At 43.8% G+C, this 20,231-nt stretch overlaps 1 protein-coding gene across 2 annotated transcripts in view; it reads right to left on the minus strand.

Annotated features, from left to right (window-relative positions):
* Window positions 1-1,798: 1,798 nt before the first annotated feature.
* Window positions 1,799-20,231, minus strand: part of APH1B (aph-1B gamma-secretase subunit) — a 75,928-nt gene continuing 57,495 nt past the window's right edge. For both annotated transcript variants that reach the window (XM_078685270.1, XM_078685271.1), the window contains 2 exons: window positions 19,338-19,465; window positions 1,799-4,618 (listed from right to left, as the gene is read on the minus strand). In XM_078685270.1, coding sequence (XP_078541396.1) covers window positions 4,451-4,618; window positions 19,338-19,465 — 296 coding nt within the window. In that variant the 3' untranslated portion in view covers window positions 1,799-4,450. The remainder of the gene's footprint in view (window positions 4,619-19,337; window positions 19,466-20,231) is intronic.

Here is a 20,231-nt window from a genome sequence, read left to right on the forward strand (position 1 = left end):
TAATACATGACAAGCATTTGCTCGAATTCATTGCATTGATGTACCTTGCTTTATTCTGACAATAAAGGTTTTTGGAAACTTAAAAAAATATATACAATGGCGAATACTCCTACAAAGCCACACTGGTCCTGGTGCACCAGATATGAGAGGGTTTGGCTGATCTTGTTTGCCAACATCTTTGTAAATATATTAATATCGGCGTTAATGAGGGGACTCAGGTAGTATGATGTACGGTGCTCCGCTGGTTGGCCAGACTTGGTCAAGACTATGTTGGTGGCGACATCAAGATCTGAGGAAAAGGAGCTGCGTTTCATAGCATCAGCATATAGGGCCACCACTTGTGGGGACAAAGGACTGCGGTAGCATTTGAAAAAACGATAGGGAACCCAGCTGGGCCGGGGATCCTCTTGGACTGGAGATTGGTCATTGCCTGTTCTACCTCTTATACTGAGAGCAGCAAACCCAGTTCATGTGCTAAGGGGGTTAGGGAGGTTTGGGTGGATAGCCGGTAGGAGGATATCTCAAGAAGGGGACAACAAGATTCCTCAGGAGGAGGTGGGCATGCCACATATAAATTCTGGTAGTAGGCTGCAAATGCTTGGGCAATGGCGGGTAGTTCCTTTAATAGGGTGGCAGAATCATTTCTCATATTTTATTATCTTATTATTAAAAAGACTTGTAGAGCACGCAGCTACCCAGAAGGGTCTCCTGGCACTAAAATAGACATCGAGCAGAGATACAGAAGAGAACAGGGATAGCATGGCAACTAACCAGATAACACAGTGTTCAGTAACGACAGCTGAAGAGCAAAGTCTTCAGGTTCTTACGAAAAGTAAGTAGAGAGTGGAAATTACCGAGAGCTACAGGAAGAGAATTTGAGAGTTTTCGCCGAAGTAGGAAAAAGACGACCCTTCATGCGGGCCAAACGAAACCTAGGCTGTAGTGAACAGTGAAAAGTTGGCTGATCTCAGCAGTCGGGTGGGCACGTAGGGTGACACCAATCCTTGGATGTATAAAGGGGTGATTTCTTGTCAGGCTCGGAACATGTAGCATAAGGCCTTGAATTTAATGCTCTCATCGACCTTAAGGAAATGTAGTTTGTTGAACAGAGGAGAGACAGAAACATATCTGACCAGACGAAAAAGAAGGCAAGCAGCCATCTGCAAGTGGCAGTGCAAAGATTTGTCGGCGCCCATATACAGTACATTCCCATAGTCTAATCTGGACGTTACCAGGGCTGTAGCACCACTCTCTGGGTTGCCGAAGGAATCAGCCAGAGGATTTTCATGAGTCATATGAGAATGGAAAAGCAGAAGGCTGTGAGCTTGGAGACCTTCGGCATGCCCACAAACACATCGGGTTTAAAACTATTTTGGGGCGGCTAGAGATCATGAGTGAGGGGAATACAGCTATCACTTGTGTTTTAACGTACCATGTAGCAACAAAGTTCTACAATCAAATTCAGTGTTCTTCAGACACGGGGAAGAGTGTGTGAGGAGGGTAGGATTATATACATATATATATATATTTCAATCAACACCACCAATAATGAATATTGACTGCTTATGGATGTATTAAGTTGTTTTGCTAATTTTGGTTGTTTACTGTGTTTCTGAAAAAAAAGGGTTGTTAAAAAAAGCTGACCCTCTGTTTTGAAGGACACATTTATTTTAGTAGTGTTTTAATTTTAATCTGAAAGCTGTGTCATGGGCTCTTTAGCATTTAAGCTGTTTTTAGGGCACGGGGGAAGAGAAGTTATAATTAACTACCCTGAAATAAAGACAGACTACTCAAAACATTTTGTTCCCAACTCAATTTTATTGCACTTAAAAAATGATGGATGTCTTTGTTTTGAAGATCAGCTACAAAGTAAACCTCAATCCAGCAATGTACTGAAAAACATAGTAGTGGCAATTCATACAAAAAACGTCCTTCCTGTTTTACATGTTAAGCAGAAAGCACCTTTAGCAGCTTTAGTCACTGTCCAGTTACCGGATTAATATTTTTAAATACTTCATATATGATTTTAGTTTTCTTGGCCCAGCCACCTTCATAAAGCATGCTTTATCAAATAAATTGCATCTGACAAACAAGTTCAAGCATAACGTCTCCATAATAATGCTACAAAAATGCCCTGGGTATAAGAAAATTATTGCAACAAGTAACAGCATCTCCAAGGTGAAGTGGGAGAAAGGATCCTGAAGTAAAGTAATGTGAGTTCAACTTTAAATATTACATCACAAGACTAATGCATTTGCAGATGTACAAGGGGGAGGTTTTCCACCGTTACAAACATGTGTCTTGCAAGAGTGGACTACATGAAGGAATGCGGCATCAGACATCATCAACACAAATATATATTCCTTCATCATGCATATTTGTCATACTTTAACTGATAAGCCTTCATAGAAAATGTTGGTTAATACCAGAATCACACGTTTGGAAGATGGAGCCTGGCTCTGCTCACCAGGCTGCCAAATAATGTATCAGTTTTCTTCATCGTGTAAAAGCAATAGATTGTCCTGTTCTATCCCAAAACATCTTCAAAAACTAAACCCGCCAAAAATCCTTAGAAGGCCTGAAAATGTGACTTCGCTAATGTTTTTAAGGTTGACATGAAGGAATGGCAGAATGCGAGCTCTCGAAGAAGAAACTTCCTTGTGAGGCGGTGAGGCAATCGATCATTTCTATGCACTGCTGATATTGCTCTTAGGCGACATGGACGGCCAGTCACACCTCGCATGTCCTCCATCTGCCCATTTCAGGGTCGCTTGAAGAAAATATTGCACTTTCCTTTGCGCTTACAGTTTTATTAAAAGTGTTTGATCATCAGATAAAAAAGATAACAAAACGAAATCAAGCCATGACTACAAAAATAAAGTGCCACATGGCACCGACTGGCACTTAGATTTAATCGAGCCTTTGTAGCAATCTGCCTCTTCCTCCTCAGTAAAACATTGGATATTCAGTATTGCACCGTGGGGACCAGGGACCTGGGAAGCTAAGCTGAATAATGAGAACCAATAGCACTGGTAATCAGTACTGGAGAGGAAAATTGGAGTCCACCATCTTAGGAGCAAGTGCAAAAAAAGCAGGGGTCTGATAAGGCAAGTAGGCATCATATCATTGCCCCAGGAAGAAAAAGCTGCCACATAATTTCCAATGATTCTAAATAGTAGGTGTGCCTGTTACCCGAAGATCACAAGACCTCGTTAAAGTATTCCATGGAAAACAGCAATGTCCATAAATGTAAACAAGTCACAAATGATTTAGGCAAGCATGCATCAGGCACTTGCTAAGTTTCCAAATGAAAGGCCCAATAACGAAGAAGTGGTAACAACATATAGTACTGTACAGTACGAAGCATACTTGTGGATTAATGTAAAAGAGAAGCTATTTGCACTGATGGAACACACCACACAGTAAGAATGCTTACTTCCTGGTACATCTTAACATAGCGCCTTGTCCATGAGTCAGTGACTGTAAAAGTAAGCTCTTAAATTTCTTCAGCGATATTACATTTTTGTTTGCTTTACTGACTTTTTTGCACAGACCGAGAGCCATGACAATAGACTCTGTAGCGAACATTCTATTGTTACAAATACATTTGTTTATTGCTGCATCTATTAAAAAGTTACTAAGCATCACAAAACGACACTGATTTACATACTGAAAACTGCCAATGAATTTGAACTAGCTCTGGTAAATACTTCACTTTGGTTGAGATACCACAGATTATCTGCAGCACTTTACTTATTGCATTTAAAAGTAAAACGTATTGTGTTCGAGCAAGAGCCGTCATCCTCAACGTATCTACTGACCAGTCATGCTGCGGCAAGAAGAGGGCGCAAATCTATTCCTTCTGCTGTGGGTTTGCACAGATGTGAGGTGCGCAAGCCATGCGACAGAGCAATCTTCAGAAGTCTGACAACTGCAACACTAGTCTGGCATGAAGAGGAGGAGAAGATCATGTTGATAAACTACTTTTCTGAGAAACGAAACCTCCCAAAGCACAGTGGTTGGACATACGACTCCCATGCCTAGCCTTCATCAGTGTGATATGGTTCTCTCAGGTCACTGTTAGCACCTTCATAACACCAGGGAATGCTGACACCGCCTTAGAATATGTATATGCAGCTATTAAAAGGTGCAAGTGCTACTGTTACCTGTGAGGTGCTCAGAACCACTGCTCGAACACTGTAGTGATCTTAGGTTCAAAGTATGTAATGCTTCTAGTGTGTCCAAATAAGTGTTCTACTACAGACAGCCCAGGTGCGAAGCAAAAGTGAGAAGCTTGACAAGGTCCTCTTATAATGATGAAGGTGGTAGATTTACCCGTATGTGCTGTAGGCAGGAGCCCAGCTTATGCCTACCACACAAAAACTTTAAAGACATAGGTGTGCAGTGCAGGATGAACGTTCCTTCACTGTAGAGTTCAGAGGTCCTGGGGTTATCTGGGCCGGTGATTGGCCAGAAGGAATTCCTTATCTCTGCACAACAGGCACATTTTCAAATTCCGGAAGGAGCCTCCCGCTGCGAAGAAGGCCCAAACTCCGACGAGGAACACAACAACGTAGATTGGCAAAAGACTGCTTTCGTACCTCGGGTTCAGGAATGTCTGCAAGGTATATAAAGATTATTAGTACTATAAACATGCACCATGAAACTATGATGACCTAGCTCATTTTCAGTGTCAACATAGAAAATAAATGGAAGGTACAATCAATAAGAATGCAGAGCCACTAGCCAATAATTACTAGCAGTCACATCAACATGGCGGTCTGGCTCAACCACTGAATCCACAGCACCAGAGTGACGCACACCTATCAAGAAATGACTGGAATTCTGCTAAGACACCTTCAGATCGTGCTAGATCACTAACACAAAAGAGGACCCTCCAAGAATAGATGCCCAGTGTCACGTCACAGACACTCGGATTCAATTTGTTTCCATAACCTCGGAATTCATGTTCTGTCATCAACTAAGGTGTGCTGAATCAACCATCACAGATTCTACGGCCGAGATGATTAGTAAAACATTTCCTTGTGAACATGAACCCGGTTTTTAAAACCTTTATTATTTCATTTTTATTTACAACAGACAAAAAGCATTGGAAATGCAAATACATCTTGCCTAAGTGAAAACTGATGACTTTGCCACTGTCTTTTAGGCATGTGGTACCGCAGCTTGGCTAAAAGTTAGTGGTGCACATTGGTGTTGAGTGGAGTGACGTAGAGTGGAGTGGTGCGAGGAGTGGCATAGAGTAAAGGGGCGTAGAGTAAAGTACAGCAGAGTGTGAAAGAGTGAAGTGGAGTAGTGTCGAGCAGCGCAGAGTGGAGAAGCATAGAGTGGCCTGGACTATAGTGGTGTGGCATAGCGTGGAGTGGCATAGAGTGGAGTGGCAAAGAGAAGAGTGGAGTGGAGTGGTGTAGAATGCAGTGGCACAGTGTTGAGGGGCGTAGAGTAGGATGGCAAAGGGTAGAGTGGCAATGGGTAGAGTGGCATAGGGTAGTGTAGAATAAAGTGGCATTGTGCAGAGTCGGGCAGGATAGAGTGGTGTACAACAGAGTGGGGTGGGGTAGACTAGAAAGGCGGGAGTGGCGTAGAGTAGAATGGAAGAGTAGATTACAATAGCATACAGTAGAATGGCACAGCGGAGTGGAGTACAGTGGCTTGAGGTGGAGTGTAGTGGAGAGGTATAGAGTAGAGTGGCATGGTATAGATTATTGGTATAGATAATTACTGGTATAGATAATTACCACATCCTCAGACTCTACAGGACCGGCAGGACGGGCGGGGGAATCGCATGCATTTTTAGGAGCAATCTCTCCGTTACTAAAGTCACCGCCCCCTCCCTCACTTCCTGTGAACTCTTCAGCCTCGATATCCTCAGCGAGGGCAAACCAGTATGTGCCTTACATCTCATCTATCACCCACCTGGGGACAACCTCATCTTCACCCAACAACTCATGGACACGATCACATCCAACGCTGGTCGGCAGATCACTCAAATCTACCTGGGTGACTTTAATCTCCACTGGAACGACCAGAAAGATGCAGTGGTGAACAGTCTCAAAACTTTCCTTAATGCGCTTGACCTCACCCAAATATGCAACAGCCCAACACACGATAAAGGCTCGATACTCGATCTCATCATCGCCAAAGAGGACTCTACCCAACTGGAGGCAATCCAACCTTGTGATTGGTCAGACCATCACATCATCCCCTTCTTTATCAATGAAAAAGTCAAACCTACCCCGGCTCAACCCACCAAATCCAAGATCTGGAAAAGGGACATGAAGAATCTTAACCCGAACTCCCTACCTCCCCACACCTACAGTCTCCTCCTTCCCCCTGCTGGTGCCTCGGATGTTCAATCACTGACTGACCTCTACCTCGACTCTATGAACTCAATAATCAACGAAGCCGCCCCACTACAACTAAAGAGAGTCTCCACCAAGAATTCGAACCCTTGGTATGACAGCAGACTCAATGAAGACAGGCGTGCTATGCGATTGGCAGAGCGCACTTTGAGAGCTGACCCCTCATCACTGCATCGCAAAACGCTCAAGAACAAGAGAAATGCCTACTTTAGAAAAATCAAGCGTGCGAAATCTGACTTTTTTAGCCTCCAGCTGGATCAAGCGAAAAACCGACCAAGAAAACTGTTCGAACTAGTCAAAACTCAAACAAAGCCGCAACCCTTACAATCAAATAACACAACAAGCGATATCCCACATAGTTAAGACTTTTCTAATTTCTTCAAGCTAAAGACCGACAACATAAGAATTGACCTCCTCAATGATGTAAGTCGAAACCCTAGCCACATCAGAATGTCTAACACTCAGCCTAAAAATAGCGCATCATGGACGACCTTCGACATCTACTCCGAAGAAGCAATACACAAACTGCTCGGCACCTTGAAGCCCTCTAACCCCCTCACAGACCCCCTACCTGCTAATGCTGTAAAAGACTTCACCCCCATGCTCCTTCCACTCTGGACCAAAATCATTAACAGCTCCCTTCAACAAGGTCTCATCCCTGACTCCCTCAAGGTGGGCAAGTCACGCCCATACTCAAGAAACCTACAGCTGACCCGTCTGACCTAAACAATTACCGCCCCATCACCAATATCCCCACCTTGGCCAAACTGCTGGAAAAATGTGTACAACTCCAACTAACAAAACACATTGACCAGTTTGACCTCCTCAACCCTCATCAATCAGGTTTCCGAGCGAAACATAGCACGGAAACGGCCATGACACACATAATTGATGACGCCCTCCAAATTCTTGATCGCAATGATTCATGCCTCCTCATCCTTCTCGACCTCTCATCAGCATTTGACACGGTCAAACATGAGAACCTACTGGAGCTGCTAAACACTAGAATGGGTTTATCCAGGACTGTTCTCAAATGGTTCTCTTCCTTCCTACATAACTGGTCTCAGATGTTCAAGATCAACAATGTGCTGTCCTCGCCTATGCCAGTAGACCTAGGCGTTCCACAAGGATCCTCCCTTTCACCCACACTGTTCAACCTCATCATGGAACCACTTGCCACTTTGCTCCAAGCATCCAATGTACACTTCCATATGTATGCCGATGACACTCAACTCTACCTCAAGGTACAATCCCCGGATGATATCAAACTCCTGAACTACACACTTAGAAACACCCAATCGTGGTTGGCCGACAATCACCTCAAACTAAATGCTCTGAAAACTGAGTTCCTTCTGATTTCACCCCCTGCGAAAATTACCACCACCCAAATCTGGCTCAATCACCTAACAGCACTCAATGTCCGACCCACCATCGTGGATTCTGCGAAATCCTTAGGCATCACACTTGATGCAAAGCTCAACATGCAACAGCACATTAGCAAAGCAACGAAAGGAGCTCATTTCCAAATCAACACATTGAGGAAACTTAAACCCTTCCTCCCAGTCAAAGATTTCCAAACTGCTGTACAAGCCCTAGTCATCCCCCGCATAGACTATGGAATTGTGGCCCTCAGCGGACTCCCTCTAGCATCAACTGCACCCTTAAGAGCCTCCTTGAACGCTGCCGCGAGACTCATTACTGGCTCAAGAAAACACTCTCATATATCCCCTGACTTGTCCCTGAAATGGCTGCCCTTTGAAGCCAGAATACAGCTGAAAATTGCGGTTACGACACACTCGGCCGTACACCACAAGGCACCCAACTACCTCACTCAAAAGGTGACTATATCAGGAGGTGCGAGATCCAATAGAAGTACAAAGAATCTACTCTTGAAACCTCGCAGATTCCGGAAGGAAAAAACTTACAAACGCTCCTTCTCAGGAATGGCACCCAGGATCTGGAATGCACTCCCTCCTGAAACCAGGCTTATCTCCTCCACTGCCTTCTTCAAGAAAGAGGTGAAAGCCATCCTTATGGCTAAGTTCACCTGAACTTTATTGTTGTTGTTCTGAGACTTTGCACCGCTTTTGTATCATTGGCTATCTGATTGTCTAATGTCTAATGATATCATATTCTCACTTGATTGCGATCCTATTATGCTACTCTCTCACTACCTATTACTATATTGTACACGTCAGCTTGTTGAAACTTGATATCCCTACCCCTTGTTTTTTTGTAACTCTTAGAAATTGGTATAAGCCATCCCTATAGCCTAAGCTCTCTTGATCTCTATTGTATTTGGATCAAAGACTCCGCACCGTCTTATATTATCGTTTACCTGATTGTTTATTGGTATTTTATCAGCCCATGACTGCTATCCGATCATGCTATTGAATATTATACTTTACCCACTATTATGTTGCGTCACCCCCCTTTTGCCCTCCCCCCTGTTTCTGTTAAGCGCTCTGATATCTGTAAAGATCTTGTTCGCGCTATATAAAACTCTGAATAAATAAATAAATAGAGTGGAATGGCATATAGCGGTGTATGGTGGCATGGAGTACAATGGAGTAGAGTACAGTGGCGTAGAGTGGCATTGAGTGGGTTGGTATGGAGTGGGTGGAGTAACAGAGAGCAGAGTAGAGTGGAGCGACAGACTGGGGTGGTGTCGAGTAGAGTAGTGTAGTACAGTTGTATGTGTAAATAAGTAAGTGTTAGACCGGTCAGCCCTTTGGGTGGTCCCTCCTGTTATTTATTTATTTTTGTTCACTTTCTGCCTCCTAGCCTTTACTTTTTTTTATGTCCACTGGAACTTTTTGTGTTGCCTTTGCAGGGCTGGGTGTCATTTTTTTCCTTAAGGATTATTTTCCTGAGGCCTAGGTGCCTTTCTGACTGAATCCAAGAGACCCAAAAATGGTGGCTTACAACTGCCACCTGACAGGTTACCTCAGGGTCTAAGGCCATAGGACACTATGTGGGCTTCCAGAACCTTCTGGACCTCTCTGGACACTCTAGGGACAGCCTATATAAGGTGGAATGTTGGGCAGCCATTTTGTGTCGTGTGGAGTGGAAGCAGAGGAGAGAGAATCTTGCGGGAGTCCAGGCTGTGGAGGAGGAGGTTGGCACTGTGAAGAGAGGGGGCTTGACTGCCTTCAGAGGCTGCTACCCCTTCCTGTGATGCTACCCCAAGCCCATTGACCTGACCTCACGAAGACTTTGGCACTTGTAGCCACAATTCACCTGAGTTTATCAGTTCCTTGAGTGGAAGTCCGGGTGGAAGGCTGAAAGAAACCTAAACCGACTGGTGAGGGTGAGTGGGGCTGCCTTCCGAATGGGGCTGTAGCCCTGGAAAAACTCCCTTGGGTTAGACATCTCCCTACGCCCAGCACTATCTGTTTCCTCGTTGCCCTGCTGTGACCCGCCTGAGCCCGTTAGTCGGTGTAGCCAAACTGACCTGGATTACCCCGCCTGGGAGGTGATCTCATCACTATTCCGTCAGATTTCCTGAGATGGGAGCGCAAGTCCGGCAAGATAAGCGCCGGCGGCGATCCAGGGTCTAGCACCCCAGGGTTCAAGAAGGGGTCTGAGGAGAGGCCAGGGCTGCAGGAAAAGAGACGTCCGCATTATCGAAACTGTGGAAAGGGCCGGCACTGACAGGGTGTGCGCGGCGTCCTTGAGGTGGTTGCCAAGACACGGAGACCGGAGTAGCATCCTGCCCTGACGGAAGGAGGAGGAGCGGGGCGGGCCGTGAGGCGGTGCGTCTTGCCTTGAGGGAGGAACCGAGGCAGAGACGCACCAGAGTTTACGGCATGTTGCTTCACTTCTGAGAGAGAGCGGAGCATATTGTGCCGATCTAGGAAGGGAAGTTGCTGCGTGGGAGCGCCTTGTATCAGGTGACGATTTAACCATCGGGGGTTTGCTCCAGTGACTGGTGACTGAGGAACTTAACCCCTACTCTCGGCCAGTGTTCAAACAGTGTGCTGAGGTTTCCCGGTTGGAGGGAGCAAGGATTAGCTGAGGTAAAGGGAGGGGGAAAAAGTCGCATGACTCCAATGGCAGATGCTGGCCAAATGTAAAGTGTTTTATTTTCTTTCCATTGAAATTGGGGTTATTCGAAGGAACGGAGCATGACCAAATAATTTCTAGGCGTCAAGCCCTTCTTCCACGATTAATGTGTACTCTTACTGGGATTAAAACAGGAGTGCTTTTGTTCTTCTAAAGTAAAAGAATGCTCTAACTGTGCTAACTGAAAACCTTTTGCATGGATACTTTGCACTGATGAATTAACGTAATCTACTGCATTTTTAGGTGCTGCTTTGATAGTCAGTTGTTATAACCAAATGCTTGACATAAACTAAGGGACATTCTGCTGTTTTGTCTTTTGATCTCCTGTTTTTGCTCCTAATGTTTCAATGACGGAACAATTTTAAACTTCTGCTGGTGCTGTGAATAAGTAGGATTCACTAGTGTGACTGGAGCTTTTGCTGTAACTGAAATAGGAGACAGGAATGCTAATGGTGAAATTTATATAAAGATGACATGTTAATACAGATGCAACTAAGAAAAATCTGAAGGAAAGATAAAGCTTTTCTTACTTTTTATAAACACGGTGTAGTGTCATTTTTTGGGTGGTCGTACTCTGGATTACTGTGAGAGTGTGGCGCAAGTACCTCAGACAGCCTAAGAGTTAGACCTTACCGCTTCTGCCAGGCTACCCTAGGTGGACCGGTAGCCCCGGGTCCAACAGTAAGCATTCACCAGATATGGTATATAGGTTGAAAGCAAAATAAGGAGAAGGCGAATGGCAGTTTTAAAATGAGGAAAGCACATTGCATATCCAGGAATACCAAAACGCTTATGGAAAACGCAGTTGTGCATTGCAAAAAGATGAGGAAGAACGTGAACTTGGTCTAGGTTCCAGGTAGGGATAAAACAAGAAAGGAAGGCAGGCCTATGGAACCACTGCAAATTAGAAGGACAACAAAAACAACCAATGGTAAGCTGGGGGCAGGTTGTCAGCCCACTGAATAGTAAACATTACGTCCTGCAGCATAGTACAAGTACTGTGTAGGTGAGACCTAATAACATAAGTGAACATGGACAGATGGAGTGATTATGTTATGGCTCTTACTGGTAAAGAGGAGGGGGTGCCAAGAAAAGTAGCTAAGTGTTGGTCAGGATCTCTATTTGCAAGCAAACCAAGATTTTTCTTCATATTCTCGTACTAATTTAGAAATCTCCCCTGGTGCTGATCTGATGCTACTACCTGATCTGAATGGGGTCAGGAAAGAGTAGGCTGACTGAGAATTTTGTAGAGAACTGGCTATTCCGGGTTCCATGGGTGACTTCTTTGCATTCTAGTAATTCACATCCTGTTCATCCCACTATAAACTCAGGACTACAACTACCAGAACACAAAAAACAAAAACCTTAGACTAGATGAGCAGGGTACCTTGTGTCCACCGATTCCATAGAATACATCTTGTCTATGTGGAAAAAGAGGAAAGCTGGGACCTTCATAATGTTGTGCACACACTGTGAGAAAGTGAGTTCCTGTTGCAGTACCCCCCCCCACTTTTTGCCCGATACCTGATGCACTTTTCCTCTGTGTGCCCATGGTCCCTGCCAATCAGGTACCCAGGGCCTGTGTTCCTTCCCTAAAAACTATACTAAAGCCTAAACCCAAATGGCATCTCTGGCCACATGTCAGCCCCTAGTAAATGGTACCCTAGGTACATTGTGACCAGAGAAGACCCCTAAGGGCTGCAGCACTTATTGCGCCACCCTTAGGGGCCCTGTAACTTCACACCCACACACTGCCTTTGCAGGCTGAGTGTCTAGGTGCAGAACTAAGCAAAGAGTCGACATGGCACACATCCCTGTGTGCCATGCCCACAAACCCATTGCCCTGGCATACATCAGCCACCCCACTAGCTGGGCGCCCTATGCCAGTGGTGTGGGCACAGGTGTATGAGCCCTGTGCCCCTACAGTACCCAGAGCCATTCCTGGGCACTGTAAGTGCAGTGATGCCATTAAGAGTATATGGTGCTGGGAGGTTGTCATTACGAACTCCACTGCACCATATTGGCTACAATGAAAACTGACAAGTTTGATATCAAACTTCTCAGCGCATTAAACCCACACTGATGCCAGTGTGGGATTTAATGTAAAATGCACTACAGAGGGCATCTTAGAGATGCCCCCTGAAACCTAACCTACAATCCACGTCTTGTCTGAGAGGCTTCCTAGGCTGCCACACAGCAGACATGTTGCTGGCCCCTGGTTGGAGAGCTCCCCGCTCTCCTGTGCCTGCAACAACGCACATCCTGGGACGAGGTGCCAAGCCTCCTCCCCCAGGATGGGCAGCGGAAGCTTCAAAGGCATTACGCCTTTGTGAGCTTCTCCAGACCACTTGCTGTACTCAGCAACTGGCCCCCACCAGTTCTGACCCCCACTTTTCTTGGGAAGACTGGCAGAAAACCTACATCAGAAAGGGGGGTGTGCCAGCCTGTGCCAACTCCACCCCTCAGGTGGGAGAGGCAAAGTGATGCATGACCCCAGGCTCCGGCCATCTTGAAGATGGGGAGCCCTGCCCAATCACAGTTAGGCTCCGGCCCCCCTCCCACAGGAGAGGAGCAGGCTAAGAGGTATACCCACCCCAGGACAGGGACCCATTGGTCCCTGCCCTTGCCCTACCTGTAACACCCCTTAATGTAGTATTTAGGGGCACCCTGAACCTTTTTCCAAAGATCCAGATTACGAAACAAGATAGAAGATCAAGGAACACGAAGACCTGCCGTGCAGCTGCTAAAAAGAGGAAGACACCCACTGATTTGGCCCCAGCCCTACCTGCCTGTCGACCCTTAAACCTGCTCCTGTTAAACCTCTGCATCTCCAGTGGTCAGTAACCTCGAAAACCCCAGAGGACCTGACTGCCTTGTGACTCTGTCTACCTGGGTCTCCCACGAGCAGTGGTACTGCTCAAAGCAAGTAACAAGCCCTGGCATCAGCCCGGAACTGCAAACCCTGCATACTCTGCACCCGCTAAGCCTGGCCTGTGCCGGGGTGAATCAAGAACCTGAGGACGTCCCCTCGGCAATTCTGACTTGGAATCCAGTGGCTAAGGACCCTCCTCGATGATCCCGACGACTCCTGCAGCCTCAGGACAAAGGACCCCTCCGACCGTGACCAGCAGGGGGTAAGATTTCCCGACCTCAAAAGACACCCCGGCACCCGGCGCCCCACTGTGCCCAACTACTGGGTGCTTACCTATCCTCCAAGATCCCAACTTACCCCTCGAAGTGTTGGTCGCTCCAGAAGATCCTCCGTCCCCGACCCTGCAGCCTTTGTTCCCTTTTCAAGATCCTCATTGAATAACATTGGGCGCCCGACGGCTCAAAAGCACTCTGCACCCAGCCGCCCGAGTGCCCCTGGCAGTGCAACCTGTACCCTATCCTACTTCCCCATTTGCCCTGAACAAGTGACCAGGATCCCAGCCCCCACAGCCGCGTGGCCTGCTAGCCAGCAGCCACCAACCGAAGTCCCCCTGCCTCGCATTGGATAACATTGGGCCTAACTACCTCTGCTCCCGGCCGCCCCTGTGCCGCTGAGGGTGAACCAACTGAACCTACCTGCCCCTGGTAGACCCCAGAGTCTATGCCCAGAACCTTAACTTCACCAGTCGAGTACTCACCTGAAAACCGATGACTCACTTTCCTGCCATAGGATAACATTGACTGGTTTGACTCGAAAAAGCTTTTAAGTGTGAAGTTTTGAAACTTTAAAATATTCATCTAAAATCAGCCGAATAACAAATTTCGAACTACTCACCTGTGACCAGGAGAGAAGCCAGTACTGTACCTTATAGCCCAGTACTGAACCGCAAAAGTAATCACAACCGTGTTTGCTAGTAATCTAACTTTCTGCCATAGGAAACCATTGACTGTTTTTCTGTGAAATTTCTTGTGTGAATTTTTGAAATGTTAAAATATTCATCTAAAATCAGCCGAATATCGAAATCCGAAGAACTCACCTGTAATCAGGAGAGCAGCCTGTGCTGTATATTATAGGCCAGTACTGAACCGAAAAGTAATCACAACTTTGGTTACTAGCAATCTAAATTTGTAAATTCCGTTCATAGGAAACCATTGACTGTTTTTCTGTGAAATTTCTTCTAAGTGTCTACTTTTGAAAATTACAAATATTCCTTAAAAATCGTACCAACTACTAAAACGTAATTACTGACCTGTCTTAAGTAGAGACCCCAGTGCTGAACCTAGGAGTCCAGTACTGGATTACAAAAGTAACGAGAACCTACTTTACCTGTGCTTTGAATTTCCTTCCATTGGATAACATTGCTGGTTTTTCACTGAAAAGTTTCTGTGTCAACTTATAAAATACCTTTATGTTCTTTAAAAATCTTTGCAATAACTAAAACGTTTTTACTAAATTGTTTTCAGCTTAGACCCCAGGACTGAATCTAGGATCCAGACCTGGAGTTACAAAAGCAATCGATAAAGTAATCAGCTGCATTTATGTAGAAAAATCCATTGAGCTCAATGTTAAATTGTGTTTAGAATTGTGTTGCCTACTGCAACCATTGTACCTATTGTGTTTATAAAGTTTATTGCCTCTTTGCAAAGTAATTACATGAGAGTACCCATATCGAGAAAAGTATATTTTGATACCTGTTGGTTCTAAAAATAAAACAACTATAGGCTAGATGTAGGTAGGCTATTACCGGTCGGTAAAGGCCGAATTCAGCCGTTACCGACCGGTAATAGACTTTTCCTATGTACGAGGCTTTTTTACCGATTCGGTAAATAACGAATCGGTATTTACCGAATCATCACTTACCGAATCATCATTTACCGATTCGGTATTTACCGAATCGGTAAATGAGGTGTAGGAAGCACTGTAAACAGTGCTTCTGGGCTTTACGGATTCGTTATTTACCACCAACTATTAGTTGATGGTAAATAACGAATTCCTATGTAAATGCAAATATGTGCATTTACACCTGTGCCATGTGACAGACATGTGCCACATGTGCACACAAGCACTAATCAGGGGTGCAGCAGGGTGTCAAAGTGACACCCTGCCACCCTTGACTTTTTCCCAATTTTACTGAATCAGTATTTACCGATTCGGTAATTGACAAGAATTGTCAATAATTGAATGAATGGCAAATACCGAATCGGTAAATACCAAATCTTACTGATTCGGTATTTTTTACCGAATTATTATCTACATAGCAATTACCGATTCGAAAATACCGAATCGGTAAAATTCGGTATTTTCCAATCAGTAATTTACAATTACCTACATCTAGCCCTATATCTTTTAATATAAAAACAATTGGCCTGGAGATCACACAACAATCTTCACTCCTTCAAATATCAATAGGAATGTTTTTGTGATGAGACAATGATTTCCAGCAGTTTGAAATTACCTTGCTGTCAATTGCGAGGAGACAAAAACCTTTTCTAATCTTACTTTTTTAAGTGAACCGTTATTGAAGATTAATAGATTTTCCAAAAAGATATCTGAGAATTATGGAAGCAAGTAAAGGAAAATGAATATACAAATATAGAATTATATAAGGGGTTTCATAAAATTGTTGTCAGAATATAAACTAAATCTAGTGGGTATGCCATTTAGGGGATCTGAGACATGCGAGCTTAGGATGGAAGTTGCTGCAGACTACTTTTAGGAATGTATTACTTTTCTCAAATCTCCACGTACTAGCTAGGCTACATAGAATTAATCTCTTCTCCTCCAAGGAATGCGGCAATTCACATTTTTAGTGAGAAATTAATTGGAACCATAATCAAGTGCTTCCATACCGATCAACCTTATAGAACTTTTGCACTTTCTTTACATCAGTGCGTCAAAGAAAAGGTGCTTGAATCGCTGTTTGCTTTGGTCACTGAATCAGTTGCATGTACAATATGGCAACACCATTTGCATAGGAACATTCAATTTGATGAGAGACTTATGTCTATTTCATTATATATGAATGATATATTATTGTATATCAGAGTTCCTGTCCCGCATTCTAGGCAAGATTTTGGGCTTTGTTGACCTGTCTGGCATGAGTATAATTTGGGGTAAATTACTGATTTTCTCATTGACTGAAGTCACAGCAGAGTGCACTTTGGAGTTCACTCCAGGCGTTGCTGCCTTATTTAGGCATCAGGGTGCATAGTATGGTGGAAGAGAAAATCCGGGACAATGATGGGATGGCACTGCGTCAACTATCAGAATGTGTAGACAGCTTGATCAGACACCCGCTAGCTCTGGGTGGCCAACCGGCAATTATGAAAATGGTGGTTCTTCCTCGGTTGCTATGCGTGTGTCTTAATGTACCATTCGCTTCAACTTGGGTACTCTTCAATCCACTTTAACCACTTATGTTAAAATTAGCATGGGTGGGTAAACAACCGAGGATAAGTTGTAGTGTACTTGCCTTACATTAAGAGACTGGAGGTTTTTACGCACCCGATTTTGAACTATATTTCACACAGGACTGCAAAATACACATTTTTAGATTCATGGCTCTTTGTAGAGCGACCTCACATTGGCATGAAAAGGAGGCAGTGCCACCATATCCTTTGAAAAAGCCTTGTTGCTCGCAGCCAGTCGACCCAGCATGGATTGGACACGGAGTACAGTTAGACCTGGCTAGCGGATTTCTTTGTAGACGATGCATTTAAAAATCTGTAGCACTTTAGGAGGGGCAAGAAGAGTGTGGCAAGATCCCGCCTCTCGATTTGCCAATCTTGCGCTCCTTCTAGCTAAAAGAGCCATAACCACAAGATGGAAAGCCGCTAGAGCCCCGTCCATACAGGACTGGCATGCGGAAGTGGTTCAATGGGGAAGGGCTGAGGGGGCTGAACTAAAAAGAGAGGAATATAGAGGCCTAAGGAAAACACCTATCTCATTGAGCTGGAATACAATGCTGGAGGAATAAGCTGCAAAAGATATATTATCCTACTAGGGTGTACTGTTATTATAGATGGGGGGCTTGGACCACGGATATGTAACACATGGGCTCCCTACATTGTCCATGAGTTGGTACTTTGTATAATTAGTAGGACTGCACAATGTGCCTGGGTCAGATTTTGGAACCGAGACGCACACTAATTCAGATATGAAAATGTGACAATGCTACTATAAATACTTATTGCCAGGCATGCGTAAAAGGGAGGGTGGGGTAGGAACGTTTTAGTTACGTAGTTATAATTGTATTCAGCCCGGATAGATTTGATTAATCACGGTATGTTTTACTAGACACCTGGTATAGGAACAAAAACTTAAAATTATCCGTACTTGTTTGCAATTGGAGATTCAGTTACCGATTTTAGACTGGTATGCATTGACTCGCAAGGATCCTTATAGTGTTTCAGCACCATCAATGTGTATTCTTCTATATTGATTGCAAATGTATTTACTTATGCCATGTACCACTATGTTACTGTATCATGTTCTAATCACTGGCTGATTTTTGTGTAAAATCAATAAAAAAAAAAAAAAGAATAGTGTGGCAAGACCTTTGAATATCTTCCCATATTACAAGATTAGTAGTACACTGAAAGCACCGCTCCCGTAGTAGCCAGAGGAATCTTTAGGAGTTAACCTTGATGACTGAGACTCTAAATTAAGAGCACATACTTTCGTGAACTTATAAGGAAATACTTGCAATGTCTGATTCTCGAGGCAAAACACGTTCTTGGTAGGTTGTTTTGGGTCAGACACTGTCATTTGAGCAGCGGGCTAACTGCTAAGTACAAATACAGTTTGTTCTTCTAAACATCAGGCACAGACTATTGCAGTTCAAGTTTATCCAATGCCTTTATTACATGCCAATTAAACTAAACAAATGTTGGCCTAACTTCAGTGCCTATAGTATTGACTGGGCTAGATGGTGTCCTAGGGTGTAGTGCTTACAAATATGATAAGTTTGTTGATCTTGACACAACATACAGTTCGCCCCAGCTCTCGGATATCAATATTATAGCATGGGTCTCCCCTTGTGAGATGGTGTATGGTCCTGGCTCTCTTACTGGTCAAGTGAAGGGGTTGTAATATGCTAGGAAAGGACCCCAATTCCTAAAATTTTGAAATGGTTTAGGGATCATTCTTTCCTAGTAATTCGACAGACACCAATGCCATGCTTCTCAAGCCTCTGTCGTGGCTTGCAGACTCTTGATCCCCAACTAGACAATAGTTGCTACCCCAGACTCATAGACTAGTGGACATGGCTAGAACATCTGACGAGGCCACCACTGACTGATGTTATTTTGCTGCATTCCCCACAACTTGTGATTACACTATTGTGATGAACATGAGCGTATTAATGTGGATTATCTCTCTATAATATGTGCAACATTTATCAAGATCACTTTGTTAAGTTTGTCACATCAACTATCTCCACGGGACAGTTCATATTGAAAACAATAAATAAAGTTTTAAAAAGTTTTAAAAAACAGGCACTGCTTAAGTATCTTGAAAATCAAAACAGAGTAAGGTGCTTGAGATGGGCCACATACCGGGGCATAGACCTTCCTCCTCTTCCTTTGCAAACCCCCTGAAAGAATTTTTCACAAGAGTTTTGGGCCATGATTTAGGACACTGGGTTCCTCTCTTTAAGATGCACATCAGTAATCATGTATGCTTGTCAGTGGGGGTGGGGTGGGAATGTCTGCGTACAGTTTTGTTTTTGCGTTCATTTTTATGTATACACAATGTACCCAATGATATTGTCCTATTTGGTAACTTGTCAGTATCTTGTCTCATGATGGTATATGTCGGGCAATTGCGTGGTACTACAAAATCCCAATAAAATATATATATATTTTTTAAATACAGTAAGGTGCATAACACAATTTGCTGGCATGGTAGCAAAAACTACATAAGATATACAGAAATAAACTTCAAGCTGGAAAACTCACCAAACCAGATACGAGTAGATGGCTGACGATGACCAACAGTATTGCCCACCAATTCTTCCTCTCACAAGCATCAAAGAAAACAATTCCCCAAAATACGTGTAGCAAAATGATAGCCAAGGTCATGAAGGCTTAAAGAGAGCACAATAAATGAAAGTGGTTAAAATCAGGATAGAATTAGTTTGAAAAATGACACTTACAGTGAACTCAATTGTCCATATCCTTGACCGGACCTTCCTCCTAACTCCCTGCATTAACAAGCATTTGCAATGCAATAGGTCTCGCATTAGGAAAGTTTGAGCCATTGGTATTGTAAATTACATTTTTTTTATTTATGTGTTGGTTGTGAAAATAGCTAAAGTAATAGCTTTGTCATTTACAATGCCAATAGTTTTAACTTTCACAAATGTGACACCTATAGCATTTGTAATGCAATATGTGTTGTATTTTCACGAAACTCCAAGAACAGAAGTGAAATATTAACATTTTTTTGTGACATTTATAAGACAGACGTCATTGTTGTTCGAGTACTTTACGCTGGCACACCTCTTAAAATTATGCAGAGTACGCATGATCTGTATTAGCCGCAGTAAGATTGTTTTTAATGAAAAGTGAAATTGAACTATTGTAAATAGCAGCTTTTGAAACTGAATAAAATTGTTAAATACATAATGGTTGGACAAGACCCTCTGCATATTGATATTTTTATTGTATTATACAGTTGAAAAAAATCCAAGGTAACAGTCAACTACAGTTACAGGAAATGTCATATACTGGAATTATATGCAGTCAATGGGATCCGGATACTTCAAGGTCTGGAGGCAGCGGAATGTGTCATGTTATTTAGATCGGAGGTTTCATTGAAATAGATTTTTCACCCAGTCTTGTTCTTTAGGA

The sequence above is a fragment of the Lissotriton helveticus genome, chromosome 3_2 (assembly GCF_964261635.1).
Source record: "Lissotriton helveticus chromosome 3_2, aLisHel1.1, whole genome shotgun sequence".
NCBI classification, from domain to species: Eukaryota; Metazoa; Chordata; class Amphibia; order Caudata; family Salamandridae; genus Lissotriton; species Lissotriton helveticus.